This window comes from Falco naumanni, chromosome 8, assembly GCF_017639655.2.
Source record: "Falco naumanni isolate bFalNau1 chromosome 8, bFalNau1.pat, whole genome shotgun sequence".
Lineage (NCBI taxonomy): Eukaryota > Metazoa > Chordata > Aves > Falconiformes > Falconidae > Falco > Falco naumanni.
Genome location: NC_054061.1, coordinates 9,078,894 through 9,102,093, shown reverse-complemented (window position 1 = coordinate 9,102,093; position 23,200 = coordinate 9,078,894). Strand labels below are relative to the sequence as shown.

Sequence of the window (23,200 nt, the reverse complement as noted above, 5' to 3'; positions counted from 1 at the left end):
GGATGCTAACTGCAGAATGTTAGGGTGGGTGTTTGGAGCAAAAAGATAATCTCATAAAGAACAGGGAAATAAAGAAATAGGCCTGGGCTTTAGATGAAGTACTTTATACAGAGGTGGCACAAACCCACAATTGATGGCAAAATCCTCAGTGAGTTCGAGAAGTTATTTACCACCACATATTGCCACTCTACAATTGTTGACAAATTCAGATGTTTAAAGCATCCATGTTAGTATAAACCACAAGGGATTGTTGTATATAAGAATATGAAAGATTGATACATACTGCAGGGAATCTGTAGTAAGAGAGATGAAATCAGTCTTAAATCAGTCTTAAATCAGCTGGGGGGGGGCAGTGTTCATTCATTGCACGAATAGGCTTTGAAACTACCATAATATTACTTGCTTCATGTTCCCAACATCTGTAAAAACTACTTCAGCTGTAGCACAGCAATTACAAAAACATTAAGAATATAGCAAAGTGCAATTGGGTAACTTTGAGAGAGAGGGAAACTTTGAAAGGGAAGACTTCAGCAATGTGCAGTGGTGGTTTCTGTGAGTGGGAGATCTTCTGAGTTCTCCAACAGACTTCAATTTAGTTCTTGAAGTCACTGTTCTTTTTGAAAGTATGTGTGTGGTGGATTTTGGGTTATCTTGTTTATTTGGTAGTCTTTTGTGATTAGAAGTTGTAAGGCACAGGAAATAGCTTTATAGTTCCTTCCTCCCACAAGTCGTAATTCATTTGTGGCCATCAGGATGTTTTTCTTGGCTTATCTCTTTCTGTGCAGTTTGCCTTGCACATCTGCCACGTAAATTATGAAACTGTTAACTTGAAAAGCTGAAAATGTATTTCAGATCCTACTGTACCATAATGAAGATGGTATTGTTGGTCAGAAAGAGCATAATTGCAAGTTGTGTAGAAGGTCTGTAATAATACCCAGTATTCATATACTAAACTGACCGATGTCATATTTGTAATGCTTCTGAGGAGTGGCCTAAAAATAAGTAACTTCAAATGGTCAAGCATCAGCTAATGTTGTGCTGTTACCTCTGTGTAACCTGAGGTATTTCACCAGGCATTTTGGCAGATGGGTACCCATCTGTTTCTGAGTTGATTGTGGACTGCTGGCTTCATATTTGGTATCCATATGTTTCATCTGTAAGTCTCTAAATCTAAGCTGCGTGTTTTATAACAAAAGTGACATTACTGACAGGAGCAAAATGAAAATGCATTAAGTCTGTTACATGTTTTTTAGTTTGTCTTCACCAAGCAAGGAGAGAGACGCTGGCTGAGATTGTACAGGTTCACTGAGGGGAAGAGCAGCACCGTCTTTATTTTGAAGGCAATTAACATCTTTCTCTCGGAATACTTTTTTAGGTACACTGAATGTCTGTTACATTATTTGGGATAATGGATGAGTAATATCTTATCTTTCTGTTCTGTCTATGAACCAGTCTGCATATTGAGCTTTCTAAGTTAGTAACACAGGGCGGTAAGATCTGGTGCTGAAATGCGTCTTTTGGTTTAACTTTGTCTTAAATCCTTTCAGTTTCTTGAAATGCAGGTTTGCACCAGTGATCAGCTTTAATCCCTCAGAGCCCAAAGGAAACAATACTAACAGAAATATACAAAGGGGCGTCGTGTATTAACTCTGCTTGGGGTGCTGTCCCTGCTTCTTGCCTGGGGTGCTGGCCCCTGTGCTGGTATGGTTTGGGAGGTGTTGCTGTGCGCATCGGGATAATTTCTTTTTTAGCTCACCAATTCAAATACTCGGTTGAACGTATTTCATGCCCAGATGGATAAGTATTAAATGATTTTTTTAATTGGCAAAAATGTTTCTGGAAACTAATTAACAATTTCATAGATGCCAAGGTTCCTACACCTGGGAGTGGGGGAGGCGTAGCCTGTGCTCAGACAAGTTGCATAGCTTTTTTATTTACTGTGTACTCTCATTAGTTGAAACTAATTTCTGCACACAGTTTAAAAATGGATCATTTAATATTAAAATAACTTTTTAGCATTCTCAGAAAGCTTTCCATCTATTTCCACTCCTGCTTTACAGGAACCTATTAATCTAGATACTAAAAATAGTGCAGATGTGTGACTCATAGAAGTTGAATGGTGGGGATAAGGTGGTGTGTTCCCTCCCTCCAAAGGCTTCATCTTAAATGCATGGGTGTCTATGCTTGAGGGTCTTAGTATTGTGCAAAGGTTACTGGGGTCTGCCTTATATCTCTACTCCAGATGTTGAATGTTCACTTTGCTCATATTATTTTATAGTGTGTGTTTGTTCTTTTTTTTTTTTTAAAAAAAAATATGGTTGCAGTCTCAAATGTCTAAAAGCAAAGCTACATTATACATATTCGTTCTGCCTTAAGTTGTCAGCCCCTCTACTGGTTTTTGGGAAATTGCTGTTGTGTTTGGATTATATTCCTAAAACGTGCAACACGGATCAGATGATCGATAGGTAGTGGGTCTTACAGTGGAAGACTGCTGGCTTCTCAGCTGAAAGGGAGCAGACAGCCTAACTGTTCAGAGAAAACAAGCTGCTGGAAGACAAAGCCAGCACTTTAACTGTAAGCCAGAGCTTTAGTTCAGCCTCCAGATGTGAGTTACTGCTGCCTTTGTTCAGAGGTTTATGTTGAAGCTACCACCACACTGGTAACAAACCATCCATACAAGAAAGCACTCTTGTTGTTAATCTGTGTGCCTTTCCATAAAAGTTATAGTGATGTTTAGATGGAGATACGAAAGATGAATAAACGAACCAGCTGTACATGTTCTTCCTTGTTTAGTTAGAGTTAAGGCAAACTTCCCTTATGCTGTAATTTAATGATTTCTTAACTATTTTTCATATGCCATTTATGGTCCCTCCTGGGTGGACAATGCAATCTATTCTTCCTGAAATCAAAGCAGCACATCATAGGGCTATGCAAGTGTATTCTTACTGGGTTTTGTCCATGCAGACATCAGAGACTGTTACTGTAACAATCTCCTTTGCTATGTCACCAAGTGGGGTGACAAGATTTTATTCTGAGTCAGTAACATCTGTCATGGACCAAATTTAAAGCTTCCTTTGTTTTATTCACTGTGAAAGTCATAGGAAATGTGGAGATTATAAAAATAAAAAAGCTGGTAAAAAAATTGCAGAAAGAATGACTTAAAAGTATTAGTATATGAGACTGCCTATTGAAAGGAATGTTAAACCCATAGTTATTTAAAAGCTAAAATTATGTCGTGGCTGTTTTAGCACCTTAAATAACAAAAGGTTACAATACTTGTTTCTTGCAAGACTTTGGCAGGTACCACGGTACATAGTGCTGTATAGTAACAGCTTCTGTCATCCTCTGTTCATCCAGACCCTTCCCCCTCCAACAGACTAGTTTTTTTCTTTTAAAATAATATAATTTCTTTAGTGTTACTATTTGTTTGAATAGCATTAATGTTCAAACTTTTATGTGATAGACATGTATGTGTGTAACGCTTGCCTTTTTATTTTTTTTCTTCTGCACTTAGTCTTTAAACAGATATTTGCAGAATGGTGTCTCATTGGAAACTGTTAATGGTGGTAAAATGTAGAAAGTTTCTCATCTCAGCTTTTAGTATTTTAGTGTTCCCAGTTGTAAAATTAAAAAAAGGAAAACAGAAGGTGCATAATCCAGTGATGTCCTTGGAGTAATAGTTAAAGGCATAATATTATGCACATAGGAGTCCCATGTATACATGATATTGTAATTGGTTTGAAATATACATTGAAAAAAAAAATTTAACTGTGTAACCAGGTTTCTTGTTCCTGCTGCTCAGTCCCTCAGCACAGTGGGCAGCTTCCCAGAGGTTTGAGAAATGTTTCTAATTAGGCTTACCCTGTCCAATCCAATACCCTTATCATCACTATAAAGAAACTGTTGTAATGTACCCTCTCTGTGACTTCTGGTTATTTTAGTTTTCACAAGATTAGACATGGCATTTCACAAATCTTCTGTGGATCTCATGTCCAGAATTGTACTGGCTCCTCAGTGACACCACCCACATCAATAGCAACTCTAATCCTAATGGTGCTTTTAATGGAGTGGTCTGACTCTTGCCCCAGGGCATATTCAAGGCTTTTAAGTTTGTGCAGAAACATCGACTAAGATCTGTTAGGCTTTCTGATTCCTTAATATGTTTTAAAGTAAGTTCCACTTGGGATGGATGGATGGATAGATATTTATTATTCTTTCATTATCTTTAATGTATAAATACCTTCTTTTCTCATGGCACTTATTTTCTCTATTGTAGGTTTCCTATGCATATGCTATTTAAAGGTTTCTGCGTGTTTAAGACTGCTGCTATTTGAGCATTAATACGAAATGCAAAGTTTACATGTTGTTTGAAGATCTGAAACTTTGTGAGATCATACTTGACTTTTCTGATGAATGTTTATCTTAGGAATACTTCCTTGAAAAGAACATTGCTCCCAAAATCTAGCAGTGAACTGTAAGCGTCCTTTGTGAATTGTGATTTCATGCACTTGAATGTACTGTTAGGGTGATGAGGGAACAGAACACCATTGACCATGGAAAAAGTCTGGAAGATACAGGAGATGCCGGGGAGTGTGAAGTAGAAATATCTGTGGTGTTCTTTTGGGAAGATGGTGGGTGTCGAAATATTTACTCTTACTGGTGCCATATGCTGCACTCGAGGTTCTAACAGAAATGTTGAATCAAATGAACAAAGACAAAAAATCTTGCACCTTTTTCTTTAGCAGGTTTGCTGGTAGTGTATGTAAATCATTGTTGTGAAATGTTTGAGGGTTAACTTTTAAGAGTTAGGTGGTTAATTTCAGAGTAGAGATTAGTTTAGCAAATAGGCTCCTTCCATTTCTGTTGCTGACTATGTTCAGAGCCTTGTGTTTCCACTTCCATGTTTCCAAATTGTTCCTGGTTCAAGGGATATGATATAGAGAGATTTACGTGTGGTTTTAGCCCAGTGTAGAACCAGCAGTGATTGATGTGGGATAATTAGTTCAGGCACAACAAAGCTGGTTGTAATGTTACCAGTCAGAAGCTATTACTAGAAGCAGTATAGTTATAGTTGTGTAATACTTTATAGGAGATGATAATCCCCTAACAGATAATTGAGCTGACTTCAGTTACAGCATATGAATCTGTAGAGAGCACCTTGTGGTCCTGAACAATGAAAAAATCTTCATGCTGAAACATTTTGATTTGTGATGTTGTGATTATTTAATTTTTTAATAGAATGTTGGGTGGAAACCCAGTGATTTTACTTTCCTGCATAAAAGTGATTTTCTGAAGTTTTTTTCTTACTCTGGAAGAGGAAAGCTTTCTCAAGTATTTATTTTGTGGCTATTCTATGGAAAAAAACACTGAAAAAGCACCAATACGTTACTGAGCAGAGTAAACCTCATCTTCACTAATACCGCCCTTCTGAGCATTACTAGTGTGATTCATGTATTGCTATGTAAGTTCAGAAGCCCAAGCAGAGTAGCCAAAACAAATCTATTGTAGCCTTGTACCAGAGTATGTTGAAATTAAACACAAATAGAGGTTTTCTGCAGATATTTATCACTCACTAGTGTTCATGTGTATTTATTGTCCACGTTGTGGGTTACATTTAGTATCTGCTGATAAGGGAGGGGGAAGAAGACAGGACCCCTCTTAAAGCATGCCTTTTTTGTATGGCATCCTGTGAAGTGTTCCTTCAGTCTGTAAGGTTTTGTTTTCATGCAAGCCATCCACAAGCTATCTTTCATTTTTGTCTTTTAAGGAATAGTGCTCAGAAGACAGTCTCAGACCTGAGGATTTTAATCCTCTTATGCCTGAAAGCTGAAGTGGTTTTCACGCTGTTGCAATGGTAAAGGTTGAAGTGGCAGATTCTCGATAAACTTTTTGGCTGGACCTTGGTAGCCTCTCTGATCCCCTTAGTTTTATATGGGTAGGTACAGAACTTGTCCTGTCTTGCTTGTCTGCTTATTCTTCCTAACACCAACTAAACGTTAGTTTTGCCTCAAATGTACAATTTGAGATATGTGCAATACCTCCTCTTACCCCTCACCTCCCTCTCCTCTCCCTCTCTTGCTTATTTTGTGGGGTTTTTTAGCACACTATGGGATATGGCACCTGGATCCAGATGACAATTTTCTCAAATTTACAAATGTCAAAATGTAACTTAGAACAAAATTTGAAGCTATTTACAATTGGTCAAATTCTTTGAAAGGTTTTTCTTTGAAGAATGCAGACAAAATTGTGGACAAAGTACTGTTTTTGGGGTATTTAATCTGTGGTACACCTATTAAGTTTATAAAAAGTATGTGAAACTATTTTTTTAAGAGGAATTGTGTCTTATTGTCTGCAGTCAGACATGACTGGATATTTGCAACTATTACTGACTTTTCACTAGCAATATGATGCACCTGGAGGAATTTAGTTTCGGACTTGAGCTACCTGTTCAGTGTTGCTATAAATTGTAGGTGCGAACATTTAAAGTTGAGGATTCTCTTGCAAGAAATTAAAAGCTAACGTTTTTCTCACTGCCACCATTCTTGCTGTTTCACAGAGGAGTGACAGTGCCCTCTCTTGGCTTTTCTGAAGTTTTGTTTTAAAAGAAACAATACTGAAATAATTTTTAAGGGCTACAATAAAGAGTAAAAATCATCTGTTGACACTCATCTGATTTAATAGACTTAGAAGAAATGCAAGACACAAACCGAAGAGAATGCAAAAGTTTGTAATGTTGATGTCAATCCATTTATTTGCTCTGCTGTTATTTTGGATGTAACTTTCCAAATAACACTTGTGTTTAATGCCTTTTTCCGTATCAGAAGTTTCTGTAAATGTGCTTGTCACAGGATTCCAGTTGTTCAAGGTTTCAGTTAACGGTTTGGGGTAAATCCACGTGTAGCCTTGCAGCTGATAGGGTGTTGTACGCACTGACTGGGAAGATGCTTGCTGTCAGTCTTGACTGTTGTGTGTCCGTTTGTTTGCAAAGCAGCGTGTCCATGCAGTCCGGCACGATTCCCTGGAAGCTGCCCAGTATAAGCTAATCAGAGAGCCCCCCCTGGTGTCTGAAAGGGTCCTCGGATATTAAATTTATATCAATCACAGGAAGTCTTGGCAATCAAGCTAGTCACTTTTTCCCTTCACATCTGGACGTAAATTATTTTTTTGTTGCAAAGGTCACAGGAATCATGGGTAGGGCATGGAATGAGGGCCATAGAAAACATGGGAAAGGAAGAATAAAACTGTATTTCCACCTTTTTAGAAATGGTTATTTTTAAGTGACCTGGAATGATGCCAAACTATACAACAGTTGGGTTTTTTTTTTCCTTGAAGTTTACATTTGTTGCTGAATTAAATGCGGCTTAAAGATACTTTGCTTTGGAACGCTTTTTGCCATTAGATCTCATCTTGGCATTTACAAAAGAGATTTCTTCTAGTTGCTAAGAACAATAACTTTACTACAGGAGGGTTTTAGAAATAGAGCATGTTTCTGTACTTACAGGGGTTTAACCGCACCTTCTTTCTTTTGGCATTCCTTGATTGCCCTTGTATTCCTTCCATTTCCCCCTTTCAACCCTAACGCCGCTTTAGCCATGCGCTCTGAGCTCTTCCTTACCTAATGCTGGCTTTTTTTTTTTTTTTTAACGGTAAGCTTGCATCTTTTCACACATTTTTCCATTCTTAAATTATTTGCACTAAGAAATTGAGGGAAAAGCTTCATTTTATGTTCTCTCCACCCCCACCCCCCCTCCATCAAGTCTCTCAAACAAGCGCTTAAGGAGGGGTTATAAAAACAAACAGAACCTTTCCATTCAATCCCTGCCTTTCCTTGCTTCGGACAAGGGAACTAGTGTGCTGAAAGCTGCAAAGCACTGGAGCCTGTAGCTTTGGGCTTGTGGGTGTTTTTTATGTTCTGTGCATATGGGAAATAAAGATGATATTAACTTACGTGTGTATGTATGGTAAAGAAAATGTCAGAAACAGAAGCTTGAGGTGTATTTGGTATAAATGAATTTGTAAAACCTTAATTGCTGTTGTTCAGAGCTACTGCTGTGATCCTACATGCTTTTTTTTTTTTACGTAGATAGGTTCTGTTAGCTTACTGATTATTTATTCAGTCATGTAGCTTATGCTCTCTTTAGACACGAAGTTGAATAAAATCATACATCAGAATCTGACAGCGGGAATTTTCATGCTGAGAATCCAAGATTAAGTCCAGGAATTTTATTCTGTTATAACAATTACCTTCTGTGTCCCCTTTCAGACTTGAGGGGATCTCATTCTTGTTTCTGCTGTTTATAACTCCCAGTTCCAAGATCTTGGCTATCCTTATGCCAAACAAAATTGAACGGGTATTGCTTGAATGCAGCTTTGTGCCAACTCCTACGTGGACAGAGGGATGACTATTAAGCATCTTGATTTCTACCCCCTCTAGTCCTTTCAGGTCCAGAGGAGGTTTTTAAGCAGCAAATGCCTTTTCCATATTGTATTATAAGACCATTAGAACTTTCCTACAGTTTAAGCAATTTGACTTTATGGGATAGCTTGTATTGAACGCAGTCATCTTACGGGTTTTTTTTTTTTAGCTTCTGAAACCAGTTGTATAATGTATTTTTAACGGTTAAGTAAACTTTCAAGCTTCTGATACAATAGTTGTAAACATACTATTACAGATACACTGCAAGGTATGTAGGGAAGGCAGAGGCTGCTGGTTTTCCTTTGGCTGATGTTTTCATTACTATTGTGTGCTATATTGCTCCGTGACTAGAGAGCTGGTTTGCAAACATTTTGGATGAATGTTTAGGACCTGCTTGCTCACCTTAAAATATGAAGAGAATCGTGTTATGAAATTTATCTGATGCTTTCAGGGATGCAAAGGAGGCTGATAAGCTTACAGTTGAAGGTTACCAGTTTGAGAGATTCATTAAAAAAAAAAAAATTACCGAATCTCGTATTTGTTATTTTAATATAACTGATACGGAAAAATTGCTTCCTTTTTCCAAGTTACATTTTTCTGTGAACTCTTGTAGAGACAGCCTGAGCTCCTTATATTTGCATTGCTTTAATCATAATACAGAGTGCTCTGCAGCTTTTATTTTGCTGTTTTCCCTTAATTAAATAAATTCAAGCTAGGAAACAGACTTTCTAGTGACTCTCATCTCCCTTAATTCAGTCTTCTGTATGGATTTTTTAAAGTATTTTTTACTAACACCTTTTGGTACTGATATTCTTGAGTTTCTCTTGTAGCGCTTACTATTAAAAAAACCCAAAAATCTGCTTATGATTGAGTTACAAAGTGTCTTGCAAATAACTGTACACTGTACAAACCTGTAAGCAAACAGTATCTAGTTTGGGAAGCTGTCAGCTTTGACTCTAGTGGTTTGGTTTGGATTTTAATTTGACCAAAAGCCATTTTTACTAGACTGAATCCAGCTGTAATGTAATCGCTAGTTTCTCATCTGTATTCTTGAAGACTAATAGAATAGTAAAACCTTCTTAAAGGTAACTTAAATGTGTTGTCTGGTGTCCTCAGGGTAACTTCTGCACTAAAGATGTTTTCTTTCCCACCCTGTAGAGGTATCTCATTAAGTGAGAAACACACTAGTGTCATTATTAAGTTTTCATGTGTTTCTCAGTTTTGATGCTAATCTTCATGTGTGTGAATTTTTTTCCTTTGCAGCACCAATGTGGTTATGAATTATTCAGAAATAGAGTCTAAGGTTCGAGAAGCAACCAATGATGATCCGTGGGGACCTTCGGGGCAACTCATGGGAGAGATTGCCAAGTAAGTGATAATTTGGCTCAGTGATGAAGAAAAGAAAGGTGCATTTTATACCAGAATGTGAAATTTGCTGCTAAATGAACTCTGCAATATGCTGACTGATAATGCTGAAAAGTTGCTGGAATTTGTCTTATTTTTTAAATGCATAATCTTATAATGTATTGAACTGTCAAACAAAAAATGAAGTCAAAAATTTTTTTAATTCTTGATTTTTTTTTTGTTAGCCTTATAATCCTTTCAATATATCTGACTCTTTTGGAGTGTCTTTTTTCAAGCTGCTTTCTTGTGACTTTTCAAATAGAGCAAAACATGTCATTCCTCCTTGAACTTTTTTCTGTTAAAATGTGTTTGGAAGTTGCATGTTTAACTAGTTGCAATGGTTATTAGGGTATTCACGTTAAACGTTATTTTTGTTATAAATTGTAATGAAGGTTCTTTTACTGCCTCAGATTTTTAGAATTACTTTTTTCTTTTGTAGTACTGGTATGTAAATTACTTCTATATGAGTAAGAAGCAGGGATAGATTTCCCCTTGTAATGTCATCCAGCGTGAATGGGCTTAGATCAAGCCTGCCATCTACTGTCAGCCCTGAGTCTTAAGAAGCTATTGTGGCAAACCACGGAGAGTGAAGTGTCTTTACTCTTTTTGTTTAATTCTTTAGGGCTACATTTATGTATGAACAGTTTCCAGAGCTTATGAACATGCTTTGGACTCGAATGCTGAAAGACAATAAAAAGAACTGGAGGAGAGTTTATAAGGTGTGTATGTATATGAGCTGGAAATATTCAAGACTTTGTGTTGGTCTGCGAAGGACTTAATGCTTGTTGCTAGTGTAGTGTCTTGTTTAGATGCTGCTGTACTTACTCCACTAGCAGCCTGAAATTTCTTTCCTAACTATATGCTTTATAATTCTGTTACTGAAGTCAAAGATGTCTTTTAGTGCTGTATACAGAAAAAAAACCCACCAAAATTTCTGGTTTTAAAAGTTTGTCTAAGATGCTACTTAACGAACATAATAAAGCAATTACATTCTACTGATATTCAAGTATTGGAGTAGCATTCACATTTTGAATCTACCTAAAGAAGTTGTGTGGTGCTGCATGAGAAGTAGATAAGTTACTGTGCTATCAGGAAAATGGCTTTGAAGGTATTCAGGAATACCTGAAATAAAACAGAAACTCGTCTTAATTTTTTGCTAATTCATAATTCTCTAAAAATTATAGTTCAGCTTTGAGTGGACCAAATTTTCTTGCAGATCTTATCATATCAGGCTTTTATGTCCTACTGGCATTTTGTAAAAAGAACTGAATCATTTGCATTTTTCTTGTCTTTGGCTAATTAGCATGGTACAGAAACTTTTTGCTTAAGATTATATCATGCTGCACTTAAAGTAGTGTTCAGTGTTCACTGAATTATGCAAATATAACCTCATTTTTTAGTTTAGTTTAGTATTAGACTAGTTTATATTTTGTTTTTCTTGATGCCAGGGCTGTAACAAGACAAAATTAATTCTAAGGCATAGTTTGTGCTTTTCACAGGTGCTTGATGTTTTGTATTCATAGTAATTGTTTTCCCTGAAGTACAATATAAATTAATATTTAATGCTATCACACATTGCTACTTAATGTTATAAAGACTGCCTGGAATTGCTTATCAGGTTTGGATAGGTTGAAATATAATGATAGTTTTAGCTGATAAAGGCCCTACTTTGGAAAAAGCACACTTATTTTTTTTCTAGATAGAAATCCTCAACATAAAAAAATTGCAATTAAAGTACTACTTAAAGTTCATTTGTTTTGTTGCTTGCTTAAACTTGTCCTGAAATGCAGTTTTGTATTCATTGCATCCTGCAGAAGGCTTCTTAAATTTCTGTAGGACTTACTTTTCAGTGAAAACCTTTGGAAAATTGTGAACAAAAGAGGCAAAAGAAAATGCTTCGTTTAGCAGGGTTCTTTTTTCTTGAGTAACTATGTGTTCTAAAATAAGCTGTAGCTGATGAAGGTAGCTACTTGTGATTTAGTAGTAACAAATCAGAGTTTGACAAATGCAGTTTTGATATTCGAAAGAGCAAAACGTGCATGTGGGGAAAACGTTTTTTTTCAGCGTGAACCCATATAATAAGCATTTATTTAAAAGGTGTAGGTCTTTATTACTTACTAATTTGGGGAGGGGGGTAGGGTTGGTTTGCTATTGCTTTTTTTTTAAAGATAGAGCTTTTGTTCATGCAATCATAAGGTGCTTTGTATTTTTATAGTCTTTGCTGCTCCTAGCTTACCTCATAAGGAATGGATCAGAGCGTGTTGTTACAAGTGCCAGAGAACACATTTATGATTTGCGATCCCTGGAAAATTACCACTTTGTAGGTGAGCAATAGAAAAATCTTATAAGCAAATTAAAACAGTAGTTGGAGTTGTCAGTCACCTGAACCAGCTTAGAAGCTTCCCCAGTCTAATTAGAATGTGACTGTTGCCAGTTGTGTGAAGAGTGCAGAATCCAAGACGTGGGACCCTAGAGTATTAATTAGTGAAGACAAGAACTTGCAGAAAAGACTGGCTAATAACAACAGAACCAACACAACATGAGTGTTCGGGTTTATATTAAAATATGCACTAGAGACTGGTCCCCTGTGGTGTCCGTAAAGGAATAGCTTTAATCATATGGGAAGAAAAGGTTAGAGCTCCAAAACACACACATCTGTTTGAAGCTGGGGTTTTTTCCTCCCACCAAATAATATTTACAGTGCAAAGGCAGCAAGGCCAGTGTGTGTTTTGAATGTGAAAAAGGCTGGGAAAGGAGCACGTTTAGCTTGTAGTACATCCCAACTGAAAGCAATTTTTCAAAAATTCATATTTGCAATAAAACTGAGTTCTTGCAATTAAACTTGCAAAAACTATACTAAAAAGACTGAGGAAAAGGGGTTATATTAAATCTTTCAAGTGGAGAATATAATTTATGTCTCAGTCTTGTTAATCTTTTCAGTGTTTCAGCAGCATTTAGATGTTTCTAAATGCACCATTCAGTGAAAACCGTTTATCTAAGGATGAAAGTTTGTATTAAAACACGACATTTGGTCCCTTTTAAACAAATGCAGTGGACCTTACTAGCCATCTAAGATCTTTCTTGGACTTTTGAGTTTGTAATTCAAAATTTCTTATCAGTTTGATGCTCAATATTGCTGCCTCTGATATATTCTTTTCCTTTTTCTCCTCTATTCCATCCATTGTCTCTATCCTGCATTACCTGTACAGATGAAAATGGCAAAGACCAAGGTATAAACATACGCCAGAAGGTAAAAGAAATGGTTGAATTTGCTCAAGATGATGATCGACTTCGGGAAGAGAGGAAGAAAGCAAAGAAGAACAAAGACAAATATGTTGGGGTTTCTTCGGACAGTGTTGGAGGGTTCAGATACAGTGAGTACTAGGCTTTCTTGGTCAAGGGTTGGCAATCCTGACTTGCAACTCGGCTTAGATAACACAGATAACTTAAGGAATTTCTAAGATGTTCTTTAGATGCTTTATATTTCTTTAACTGTCAGTGTTAACTATTATAAAAGGAATCTTGCACATTTTCCCCCACTAAATTTTTTAAGTGAATTACTTTAAAAATCTTTAAGTTAGTATTTTTTTAGATAATAACTAGAAACTTATACAAATTATATTAATGTATTGGCTTAGCCAAAACTTAGCTGCCTTGCTTTTATCCATAGGCAGAGTCTCCTTGTGAAATGAATGCTGCTGTAGCAGAAGTAGATAAATGCATGCCCTTTAAGTCAGGGTTTCTTAGTTAAAAAAAGCAGTATTTTCTACCCACCACATCACAAAATTGCTTCACTTACCCATGCCAACCTCCTTTTAGAACCATTGATTAATTTGGCTTAGGGCTTTTAAGGGACTAATACTGTTTGGGTGAAACAATGTAGATGATATGTGCTTTTAAACTTTTTTGGTTTCTGGAGTCTGTTTGGACTCTTGAAAGATATCTGTGGATTATCTGTATGGATTCTGATGTCTGTCAGATCTGGCTTTAAATATATGCGCTAAGTACCTTCTAAGTGATGGAGTTTACATTTCAGGAGTTTACCAATACAGTTGTTACTGTCTCAGTTTGTGAGTTTTAAAAATCTTGTTTGATACTATAGGTCACATGTGCTTTTCAAAGGAGGGCTTTCAGAGGTAAAAAAATTTGCTTTGTGTAGACGTACTAAGCTTGCAGCTGGATGTTGGTTGCACAGCATACCTGACCTGTATGCAGGCTGGAAATCTGATGCACTGGTGTTCATCCCTAAAGCCTAGGGAACTGCAGCTGCCAGTGAAGAGATCATAGCTAACAAAAAGCTTAGAACTTTCTTTCTGGAATTAAAAAAAAATTATATATATATAAAAAGATATATATGTATATTAGAAGATGATGTGTGTGAAGCGTGACCTGGTCATCTGCTGCCTCACGAAACACCAGAAAACCTGCCATCAGATTTTCAAAAATCAAAATTCCAAAAATCTTCCAAAATAATTCAGCTATCATTGCATAAGGTGCTAGTCCTATATCCAGCTTGGGTCTGGTACTTGCAATAGGACTTTCATTACTAAAGTCCTTTATTAAGAAACATACACATACAAAACAAACCATCCGAATGCTGTTGACAGGTAGTCTGATGTACCCTTGCTTCTGGAAATAAAGTCATTCATTTTGCTGAGGTAACTGATGTTATTCATGTGTGCAATGAGTTCTGTCAGACTGTTTGCATCTTCAGCATAGTGTGTTTGTAAGATCTTTGCTTTAGAGGATGAAATGCCAGCAGCTTGTCTTTGTTTAGAGAGGACATGACAGCCTTGGTTAGATAAAGGCACACAACCAATACTATGTTTTGCTTATCCAGTCCAAGTGTGCAACTTCTTCCTTGCTCCCCAGTCCCTGCCATAATGTGTAGCAGGGTTCTGAATTTGAACTGGCTTTCACATCTGGTGTATCCCAGCATGTTGTCCATGATCCAGCTGTCAGTCTCGAGATGTTTATCAGTGTTTTCTTTGGCCTGAGTAAATCCTTGGCCACTTTTAGTAAGGGATGAGTCCCAATGGCACAATGGCACAGGGCTCTGGTTTGCTAGTCTGTTTCTTCAAGAGAAGGATTTGGTATAAGATCTGAGTAGTAACTGTGCAGTAGTAACTTAAACTTCACCTGTCCCTCTCTGGTGCCGTGTATGTTTTTTTACTCTTCTCTGTAAGCTTAAACTTAATTTGCTTTCTTCTGTTTATAACATGTTACTTCTCTGTGTTCCTCTGTTCTCTCTTGTTCTTTGTATGCAGAGGAGTTGAAAATCTCTATCTCCGTGGCAGGATGTGTTTTGTTTTATTATATTCTTCTAGGCTTTTGCTACCTGCTTGGAATTCTAGTGATTTTCTTTTTAGGAAATGCTTATGAGTCATTGCATTTATACTTAAAGCACTTGTCCCTCTGTTCCTTCACTGAGCCTATCTTTTGACTTGCTCTGTACAGAATCGTGATCTATCCCTGCATGCTGGGGAGAAGTCTTTCTCCATAGGCTCTTTGTTCATCATTCAAGTTTTTTAATTTAAAGGACTCTCTCCTTTGTCTTGCATTTAATTTTTATGGTAAAGGGGTTTTAATTAAACCTTCACTTGTTGAGTATAAAGTTGTTTTTTTAAAAAAAAATCTTTCTAGCAGCACAAAACATACATTTTCCCAGGTCAGACTTCGAATGTAAAAGATTTGAGTTATTTAAATATAAAATTATTGTATTTTTAGAGCTTTCTATAGTTTTTTGGTCTGAAAATACCAAGGTCTCTATTGGTTGGTGTTTTTCTTGGTTTTTTTATACTTTCTATTGCACAAGGAAACCTAATGGAATCTACATTAAGATGCTTGAGAGCCTGGCATAAACTGAAATAAGGCCATATTATTCTCCTGCAATATTTAACAGTAGTACATTTTTTTACTATTGAAAAAGGAGAAATTGCTAAGGATCTCACTGATCTGTAACAGGTTCTATACTTCGAAAAAGTGTCTGTCCTTTATGGATCTAAACAAATGTCTTTGGAGACTTGCACTTATGTCTTGAGTAAGAAAATACATCCTCTGGTATATGATATTATTGGACAGATATAACTCAAATTTTGCAGCTTGTGGCACTGGAATCTATAGTTTTCTTTTTATTAAAAATTACTTAATTGAATACATCTTGAACGTTATCTGAGCTACAACATAATTTGTGTGTAACTTGAGGTAATTAATTTTTCACCATGCTTCCTTTCTGCTACTCACTTTTACTCAGCTTAAGTAAAAAAAAAATATCTAACTGGTGTTTCACATTTTTTCAATAATACAAAAAAATGCCTTGTTTTATATGTGTGGCCCAAAATATAAAATGTTTGTCTAAAAGTGTTATCTAGAAACTGAGCTATACTGGGTTGTTTTAGATACCTATATTTTCAGCAGAGGGTCTGATACAAGATCATAATACAAGTTAGTAAAGTGTGTTGTGCTTCTGACAGTTAAGTCTTTGTTAAAATGTGTGATTTTTTTTCTTTTAAAGTAAATTCAGTTTAGCTGAATGTGTATAAATAAACCCAAGGTTAAGGTTTTTTTCAACTTTCTTAATGAGATTACACAGCAGAAGTACTTATTTCAAGTAAAACCATCAGCTGTTTGTAAGTTACGACACCTGTATGGAGGTCTTGAATACTTGATTAGAGAAAAAAAGTTTTTCATTCATGATTGTAGTGTTTAATAAAGATGTTCAGGGTACTCAGTGGCTGCTGAAAAAGTGAGTTGCTTTACTGCCTGTTCTTTTTTTCATCTCTTTAAAATGTGTTTTTAATCACCAAGTGTAGTAAAGAAAACAAAGTTATCATGTATTGCACACCTACATCTTTCAACATTTTGGTACTATGCTTTTATGTGTTCATGAATGTCAATGCATAAAAAACCCCCACTGATTTACCTCTGAGAACACAGTTTGGCCAAGAAAGGAATATCATGCATTAAGTGCCTGTTACAAAACTGGCACATATCACTTGTGATAAGCTGCTTATGCAGCCAGGGTTGATTGTGCCTCTTGTGCTTCTCCAGCAGAGTCCAACAGTATCCTGATGTGCTGTGCAGTGCATTAAGATTGTGGTGTTGTCATAAACAAAAGTCTTTGAATCTGCATTCCTGCCACTTAATGACTGGCATTACATGCTGTGCCTTGCTGTAATAGTGTTGATTCAGCACGGTGGGAGCTTTCAGTTTGCTTTGAAAACTTGGAAGGTTTTATGTATGTAGGGCAGGGGGGCTTGAGAGTCATTCTGGAAAGACCACAGGCATTTTTTTTTTTCCTGTTATCTTTAGTATTTCTTATCTTAATGCCTTACACAGGTGAAAGATACGATCCTGAGCCCAAGTCAAAATGGGATGAAGAATGGGATAAAAAAACAGCTTTTCCATTCAGCGATAAGTTAGGTGAGCTAAGCGACAAAATTGGAAGCACAATCGATGATACCATCAGCAAGTTCCGAAGGAAAGATAGAGAAGACTCTCCAGAAAGATGCAGGTACTAGAGTTACTTTAACATGAATTTCTTCGGTAAAATTGTTATTATAAAATATTATAAAACTCTTTAACATTGCTGATTATTAGTTACAATACTCTCTCATTCTGTCTGTCTGTATGTGGAAGCATGTTTGGGTTCAGTACCTGCTCCCAGGACTTCCTACGCAGCTCTTCCTGGCCTTGGGGAATAACGTAGCTCTGTCAATTGTTAACTGCTCTTGGCTGCCTTCCATTACTGCCCCTAGCTTAGATAGCTGCTGGCAAAGCAGGGAATTTGGCTGAAATTTCCTAAGCTTTTCCTTGTCTCAGCAATTCAGTGGTCTTCCTTGCACCAGTACACTGAAGGCTGCCATTTAATGCTACACTTACTCTGAATGCTGAAATGCCAAAGAAGAGGGAGATATAAAATTGCTTAGACCTACCTTGACACAGTGCTTCTTCCCTGAGATGATCTTGGGAAGAACAGAATACAAGTGACTTACAAAAAGCATTTTTAAAATTACAAGTCAATTTCAATTGAACCTTCTCATGAAACTCATTGTATTTTACATCTGGCCATTAATTTTTTTTCAGTAAGGAAGAAAACCTACCCTGTGCTGTCTTCAGAAAGAGCTTTATGTACATCACACTTCAACAGGTGCATTGGATTTTATTATCTGGAGATCAAATTTGTGCTTAACAGAATCTGAAATTTTTGTAAAGAAAGTGCACAAATATATTGAAATAATTCCCTTTTGGGGAACAACTCCCAATTCAAATTTGCACTGAGATTTGATTAATATTTTTTGCAGGAATATCTTCAGATACGGTCACACACATTTTTACATATATATTTGTGTGTATAGAAATAAACATGCACACATGTGTATATATTACAAAATTCAAACAATTTTGCACAGAAACAAAATAATTATAATGGTAGCATCTCTGAGAAAAAGGCAGTATGGTCTTCTTGCTAGGGCATTAATAAATCATAAAACTGGTATTCTTTGCACACATCAGGGTTCCCTCTTAGAACTTACTATCAATAGACTACAAAGAGAAGGGATCAGAAGAAAAGTAAACAAATTTCAAATTTAACAATGTTATATTGCTGTGTGCTTTTCTGTACATACCTTTCAAGAGCAACTTGTCACATGATGTCCATAAAGCTTACTATCCACATTTCATGTAGAGGATGTACAGTAAACATTTTTTTAAAAAAAAAATAAATCTTATTTCCTTTGCTTTATATCTGAATGAGCTCCTGGTCTCTTACTTGTGCTGGTATAAAGTCTTGCACCTTCCAGTGTTTTAGACAGTCCTTTCTACAGTCTGATCTTTATCAAAAGCATTGTATCTTGAAGACTTATCCGCAGGTACACATCTCTACCCCAAGTAACACTAGTTCCTTCCCCATCCCCACTCTGGGTTATAGTATATTTTTCATTTTTGTTTTGCTCTTGTAACCCTTGTCCCTTGTTTCTAAATTTCCTCCCATTTTCTTGGTAAATGTCAGGCGCAGAATTTGTCTCAAAATTGGTGAAAGTAATAAAGTTGGGACTTGAAATAAAAGAAGGATTTTTTGGGACAGACATGAGCAAAACCAGTTTGGTAGTTACAGGTTATCCTGCCTTAAGCAGGAATCCAAGTTGCAGCAGTATGGCTTTCTCCAATATTGCTTCAGCTACCAGCCTGGAATTTCCTTTTGGCTTTTCTTGGCATGGTGATTTGACAACATGGGATGTATTTTATCAGTGTATTGAAGTGAAGGGGTTTCTTCCTACAGAAGACATAAAAGGATCGAAGAAGATTGAACTCAAGATTATGGAATGCCTGTGTATTTATATTTAGAGATACTGTAAATACAAACTTTATTCACATTGTATTAACAGAATAGGATATTTAAAATATTGAAACTGAAAGAAACAGGAAGTTTTATCTATCGTGACAAGCTCATAACAATTTAACTTTCTCTTGTAAATACTTCACAAAATCCATGCATTTCTGTGTTTTCACACTTACGCAATTCTTTTTTTCTAAAACCAGAAAAAAGCCTCCAAAAATGTATTATTTTTTGTAGCCTGCTGCTATATAACAACATTGAATTAAGTTGCCATTTCCCTTGGAAAAGTGACTAAATGGTGATACTCGCTCAGCTGGCAAATCTGCTGTAGTATGTTCTATTGTGTCTATCTTAATAGCTTTATAAATCATTATTACTTAGTACTGTAAAGGCAATAAAGGTCTTGAAGCACAAAGAATAAATGTGACTTGCACATCTTCTCAGTGACTGATGAAGTTTGGATGATATAATCTTTACTTCCAGCATACACACAAGAAGAACTTGACCAAACTCCTGTATTTCTGACTCTACTTGCAAAGCTAATAGTTAGCATAGAAGAAAAAAAATGCTTGAAGTAACTTAAGTACTTAACCTGTGATATAGCTGGCTTGAATTCGCGGTAGATTTCAGTGAAACTGTGGTTCACACAGCTAACTGGAGAAGCCTAGTTGGGAGAAAAATGTTAGTGCTTCTATGGGGAAATTGGATTCTTTTTTCCAGTAATATATCCCTTGGAAGTAGGTACGGTCAGAAACAATACCATGTGGCGTTGGAAAACCTTAGTTTTTCTTTCATTGTGCTTGTTCGTTCTTCAGTCTTAGGTGAGTGAATAAACCAATTGCTGCCCTGAGTCTAGCCTTGTATACTGAAGTTCTATTTTCAGATATACAGAGGTTTTTCTGAAAACACTACACTTTTTTCATAAGAATTCTTAAAACTGGCAATCCTTTTTTCTCCAGTATTCAGAAAGGTTGATGCAGGTAACAGAATAGAAAGAAAGCAAAACTTTTAGTATGCCTATAAAAGGATGCAACAGCCACGTTAAAAGGCAACTTCCATGGAAAATATTTTGTACTAGAGTATAATTCAGATAGTCTTAAAGTATCAGTAAACTATTTTTATTGCGTTAAAGAATGTTCAACAAAACCCCACACCACAAAAACCTTAAGGCAAAGAAAAAGATCGTTTGACTTCTGGAAGTTGCAACCATGTACTTCCTTTGCAGAAGTGTTTTTTTAATTATTTGGTACAATGGTAGCTATAATTTTTTATTTCATTCTGCAATTCTCAGATGAAGCACAGCAATTTTACTATTTTGAGCACAATAAACACACTTAAAGGGAACATTAATCTGTAATACTTCTTTCTTTTTGTTAATGTGACCATTAAAAAAAAACCCAAAAAAACAGATCTCCTGAGACAGTCTGGAAGCAGTACAGGTTGTCACAGAAAATTGAGTGTAGTAATATTTGCCCTGCTTTTTGGCATATGTGTTTAATTTCTTATCTCAAAAGCTTTTAGACATTTATTTTGCTGTAGGTCACCAAAGACTCACTTTTCTCATTCTTACATTAGTGTGATTGGTCTGTACTGGTTCCTCAACCCACAGATTGTGTTTATGGACTAGGCAGACTGTGTAGCGATGACAAGAAATATGTTGCAGCAGGTTTTAAGAGACTGAGCCCTAGTTGTGATTGACCTGGTCTTGGGTATTTTCATTACGTGTCTAAAAGGCAACGTCATCCATGCTCCTCTGAGGCTTTTAGGTTGGATGTGCCATATATACCATGCTAATGTGATCAGTCTTCTCTGGGGGCTTATGTTAATATCCTGATGTCACAAATGAAAATGTGGTCAGTGGTCCCCTCTGTACCTGTGCTTGTAGGTAGGCTATCTGCAGAAATCCAGAACGGGAACAGCAGGCCTGTTGTTGCAAGTTGGGGTTGAAGTGCCTCGGAAGGATAAAGTTAGGTTGATACCTTTTGAGCTCACTTGTCTCTGTAAGGCTGGCTCAAGCAAATGCCAGTAGTCACTAGGTTGGCTAGCAGCTATGATATTTTTCTTTAAAAAATAAAAAATGAAAAAAGGGAGTCAGCATTTATATTCACTGATGTTAATGAATTGAGGCATCCCCAGTGGTGAGTAGGTAATGTGCATAGAGGAAATGACACATGCAGTGTATTCCAAAAACCCACTATTGTTAACTGAGAACAAAGGCTACCCTCCAGAGTATATTGCAGTTACTGTCATATTCCCACTGACAAAGGGACAGCCTGTCTTAAATTTTGTGCAGTTTTAGTATTCTAATGCATTATTAACATACAAAACCCTTCCACTTTCAGCTATGTTGCTAAGGAAATTATTATATCAAAATACATTTCAATGTATTTAAGCTTTCTCTACAGCAATTTTCAATGTTATGTACAAATCTTACCTTGATGGTAAGAAGCAATGTGACGGTTGGGGGGGGAGGGCAATTGGTTGGTTTGTGAAAGATTTAAAATAAAAAAGCAGAAATATTATGCAGGGACATCTGATTTTTTTTTTTTTGATTTTTTTTTTTTTTTCCCGAAAATGGTGATGCTTTTGTTCTTTCACATGTTAAGAACATCACAGAACGGTTGGGGTTGGCAGGGACCTTAAAGATCATCTAGTTTTACACACCCCCTGCCGTGGGCAAGGACGCCCTCCACCAGGGCAGGTGCTCCAAGCCCCGTCCAGCCTGGCCTTGAGCATCCCAGGGATGGGGCATCCACAGCTGCTCTGAGCAGCCTGGTCCAGTGCCTCACCACTCTTGTAGCGAAGAACTTCTTCCTTTATATCTAAGCATATGATAAAATAAATGTGTGTTCTCTGAAAGAAAATAGTACTGTTGCAGTGCCTAATTCTGTAAACATTCTTTTTCCACAAATATTTTAAAGAATAATAAAGCCTGTTCGTCTGCAAAGGGAAATGAGCTGAAATAGGCATGGAATTCTTGAAACCTGAAAGATAGTACCTGTATTTGGCTCACTGCTTTGTGTCTCGTGGTGTAAGTACTTAGCAGACCTGCTAACTTAACTTTTTGTTGCTGAAGTGTTACATAACGTGTGGGGGAGTTCCTGTCAGAAGGTAATTAAATGTACTGGATTTAAACACTTATTTCCTATTATCCTTTGCCATGGACTTGCAGTTAATGTTTAACAGAATAACTTGCTTTTATTCATCACTTTTGTACAATATGTGCAACGCTGTGTTATGTAGATGCATTATGTCAGGGTAAAACATTTCTTTTCTCAAATGTACGAAGAAGTAGGTTTTTTTATTATGAACTGTTGCTACAAGGAACTACAGTAACCAAAATTTTTGTGGCTTAAGCCAAATGTTCACTTAAATAACTGAGAAGTCCATCACAAATGGTATTCTGTTGCTTTTGTTTTTCTAGTGACAGCGATGAGGAAAAATCAAGAAGAGGTAAATCTCCTAAAGCTGAATTTAAAGATGAAGAAGAGACCGTGACAACAAAACACATTCATATTACACAAGCTACGGAAACTACTACCACCCGACACAAACGCACAGCAAATCCTTCAAAAACCATTGACTTGGGAGCAGCAGCACATTATACAGGGGATAAAGCAAGTCCAGAACAGAGTGTTGCTGCTCATACTGCACAGCCGACAGCAAAGGTGAGACAGACAATAAAACATGATTTTGGAAACTGTTTTCTTCTAAACACAGACAGTTTCTGGTTTAGGGTCAAATTTTTGTTATGCAGCCTTCAAGGGAACTATTATCAAAAATGGGGTTTTCAAAGGCTGTGGAACAGTTTAATTGTAATTAATTATGTGATTGGTTTAAGATGTTGAATTTTTTAAATATAGTCATCACCACGTTTTACTCTCTTTAGGAAAGCAAAGAGAAAATCTTGGCCTGAAGTGTGAAGGATTCTCTGAACCTGCACACTTATTGAAAAGTTATCAAATTCATGTTATTGTAAAAAAAAAAAAAAAAACAAACAAAAAACACCAAACTGAGCCACTAGCTTTTTAGTATTTGGTTTT

At 36.5% G+C, this 23,200-nt stretch overlaps 1 protein-coding gene across 2 annotated transcripts in view; it reads left to right on the top strand.

Moving 5' to 3' along the window:
- CLINT1 (clathrin interactor 1) overlaps positions 1 to 23,200 on the top strand; it is a 52,593-nt gene that overhangs the window by 17,871 nt on the left and 11,522 nt on the right. Inside the window, exons 2-8 of one of the 2 annotated variants that reach the window (XM_040603364.1) lie at positions 5,768 to 5,935; positions 9,680 to 9,784; positions 10,443 to 10,539; positions 12,036 to 12,144; positions 13,030 to 13,194; positions 17,159 to 17,333; positions 22,582 to 22,825. In XM_040603364.1, coding sequence (XP_040459298.1) covers positions 9,693 to 9,784; positions 10,443 to 10,539; positions 12,036 to 12,144; positions 13,030 to 13,194; positions 17,159 to 17,333; positions 22,582 to 22,825 — 882 coding nt within the window. In that variant the 5' untranslated portion in view covers positions 5,768 to 5,935; positions 9,680 to 9,692. The remainder of the gene's footprint in view (positions 1 to 5,767; positions 5,936 to 9,679; positions 9,785 to 10,442; positions 10,540 to 12,035; positions 12,145 to 13,029; positions 13,195 to 17,158; positions 17,334 to 22,581; positions 22,826 to 23,200) is intronic. The other variant, XM_040603363.1, reaches the window with a different exon arrangement.